This window comes from Limulus polyphemus, unplaced genomic scaffold (assembly GCF_000517525.1).
Source record: "Limulus polyphemus unplaced genomic scaffold, Limulus_polyphemus-2.1.2 Scaffold4851, whole genome shotgun sequence".
Taxonomy (NCBI): domain Eukaryota; kingdom Metazoa; phylum Arthropoda; class Merostomata; order Xiphosura; family Limulidae; genus Limulus; species Limulus polyphemus.
This window is the reverse complement of record NW_013670461.1, coordinates 82,570-85,788: the sequence shown is the minus strand read 5'-3', so window position 1 is coordinate 85,788 and position 3,219 is coordinate 82,570. Positions and strand designations below refer to the sequence as shown.

The 3,219-nt window shown below is 31.9% G+C and overlaps 1 protein-coding gene across 1 annotated transcript in view; it reads left to right on the top strand.

Moving 5' to 3' along the window:
• Window positions 1-863: 863 nt before the first annotated feature.
• LOC106471777 (zinc finger protein GLIS3-like) overlaps window positions 864-3,219 on the top strand; it is a gene marked incomplete at its 3' end in the record, with an annotated part of 20,334 nt that continues 17,978 nt past the window's right edge. Inside the window, exon 1 of the mRNA XM_022400391.1 lies at window positions 864-1,394. Within this exon, the coding sequence (XP_022256099.1) occupies window positions 890-1,394 (505 nt within the window). The remainder of the gene's footprint in view (window positions 1,395-3,219) is intronic.

Genomic DNA, 3,219 nt, shown 5'->3' with positions numbered 1-3,219 from the left:
TTCTTTTAAAATATACTCTATATATTGTTTGTAAATAAAATTTTATTCCTTACACTAATGTTTCTTTTAAAATATACTCTATATATTGTTTGTAAATAAAATTTTATTCCTTACACTAATGTTTCTTTTGAAATATACTCTATATATTGTTTGTAAATAAAATTTTATTCCTTACACTAATGTTTCTTTTAAAATATACTCTATATATTGTTTGTAAATAAAATTTTATTCCTTACACTAATGTTTCTTTTAAAATATACTCTATATATTGTTTGTAAATAAAATTTTATTCCTTACACTAATGTTTCTTTTAAAATATACTCTATATATTGTTTGTAAGTAAAATTTTATTCCTTACACTAATGTTTCTTTTAAAATATACTCTATATATTGTTTGTAAATAAAATTTTATTCCTTACACTAATGTTTCTTTTGAAATATACTCTATATATTGTTTGTAAGTAAACTTTTATTCATTACACTAATGTTTCTTTTGATAGAATATCGTGATCATTTTTGTTCAAGTTATTTATTTTGATTTTGTAAAAAAGCAACAATATTACAATTTACAAATTTTAAATTTCTTTGTCAGTTTTATTTCATTATCCTACTTTTAACTTATCCCTCTTTGTTTTAAAGATTATCATTTTTTACTGATTATGTTCATAAATTTACACATCTTTCTAACTTTTTATACATTCTGACGATTTGCTTGTCATCTTAAAACAAATAATTTATTTTTTTTAGCTGTTGAATTAGATAAGTAACTTTGTACAACCACATTTTAAACAATAAAAGAAAGCTGAATTAAGAACTGTCAAGAAATTAGTACCTTATCAGTAATTGTTACATCTTTCAAAGTGACTCTCTGGAACGTTCGACAAGAATCATGAGCGACAAAGAACCTGAAAGTAAGAACCCTCTTTCTCCATCTCTACGGGAACGATCACCAAGTGTTCAACAGAAAAGAACAGCTGAAGTGAAAAGAATTTTGTATTGTCACCTACACGAAAAAAACGGGACCCTTGGTATTGCTTCCAGTACTTTCTATGGACAGCAACAACCATCAGGAAAACTACCACCAATGTCCACTTTTCTCACAGGCGGTAGCTTTAGTTTCGAGTCTGATAGAACTCCAAGTTCAGAAGTAAGTGGTCCTGAGTTTTATTCCTTAGAAGGTGATATGATGATCGGTTCATCAGTTATCACTCAGGATAACCCTGAAACTGTGAACCAATGTTGTGGTGCATTTGATCGTTCAGTCCGGGGAAATTCTCCTTCGATACCGCATAGTTACCATGTCAATCACCACCAAACCGAGAGACTGGTTGAAACCGGATTTAATAATCTTGCTGTAGGATATTTCATGCCATCGTCGTCTGTCTTTAGTTCAGGTAAGACAAAATATATATATACTATATTTACTGTACTAAAATGTAAAAAAACAACAACAAATCAATGAGTCAAATGCTGGTAATTTTTTGGGGTGAAGTATGAAGGGTTAATAACTTTTTATAAGAGCGATTTGCTTATGCTAATTCAGCAGCTAATTCTAAGAAAAGATATTTGTATAGCGAAATAACAGAGGGACACCCAACCTAGGGCAACAAATTTCAAAGTCGAATATATATAAAATAGTGAATACATTGGAAAACGAAGATCAGTACATCTATAGGATAATGTAGAGAGCATAACACCATAAGTAGAACTGAGTGTAGATCAGTACATCCATAGGATAATGTAGAGAGCATAATACCATACGTAGAACTGAGCCAAGATCAGTACATCTGTAGGATAATGTAGACAGTATAATACCATACGTAGAACTGAGTGAAGATCAGTACATCTATAGGATAATGTAGAGAGCATAATACCATACGTAGAACTGAGCGAAGATCAGTACATCTATAAGATGATGTAGACAGCATAATACTATAAGTAGAACTGAGCGAAGATCAGTACATCTATAGGATAATGTAGAGAGCATAATACCATACGTAGAACTGAGGGAAGATCAGTACATCTATAAGATGATGTGGACAGCATAATACTATAAGTAGAACTGAGCGAAGATCAGTACATCTATAAGATGATGTAGACAGCATAATACTATAAGTAGAACTGAGCGAAGATCAGTACATCTATAGGATAATGTAGAGAGCATAATACCATACGTAGAACTGAGGAAGATCAGTACATCTATAAGATGATGTACACAGCATAATACCATACGTAGAACTGAGTGAAGATCAGTACATCTATAAGATGATGTACACAGCATAATACCATACGTAGAACCGAGTGAAGATCAGTACATCTATAAGATAATGTAGACAGCATAACACCATACGTAGAACTGCCGATACCATTGCTCAGTTGTGGATATATCAATCAACTGCATAATTAACAAAGATCGTGCTCTTTTAAGAATCACAAACTACGAGTGAACGAACTGCTTCCCAAACATATTGCAGAGAAAAAAAAACACAATGTAGAAAACTATAGAAAAACACATAAGAGATTTAAGTTTATCGGCGACTTCAATGACTGCAACAAGAAACAGATAATTTACTTCGAGTTATGGCTTGATAAATACTTTTCAACATGAAAATAAAGTTGGTTTAAACATTACAAAGACTACAGTAAATCAAAAGTGAACTCCAGATTCTAATAGGAGAAAGTATTGATGTCAAAATAAGCGAAAGTCTTATGTTGCTAGGACACCAAAAAGATATGGTTGCATTAGAATAAGTGTCAAATCACACTTCTAACTGTCCAGTAACATTTCTACGAGAATCTAACATTTGTACATGCTATTTCCAATGAATACTTGTGAAGTCGTAACACTTAAGGACTTCCTTGCTTTTGGTCTGCTAAAATGTGATCTTGAGTGGAGAGTTTGTTAAGGTCTGACATTTGAAGTCGTAACACTTATGGACTTCCTTGCTTTTGGTCTGCTAAAATGTAATCTTGAGTGGAGAGTTTGTTAAGGTCTGACATTTGAAGTCGTAACACTTATGGACTTCCTTGCTTTTGGTCTGCTAAAATGTAATCTTGAGTGGAGAGTTTGTTAAGGTCTGACATTTGAAGTCGTAACACTTATGGACTTCCTTGTTTTTGATCTGCTAAAATGTGATCTTGAGTGGACATTTTGTTAAGGTCTGACACTTGAAGTCGTAACACTTATGGACTTCCTTGCTTTTGGTCTGCTAAAATGTA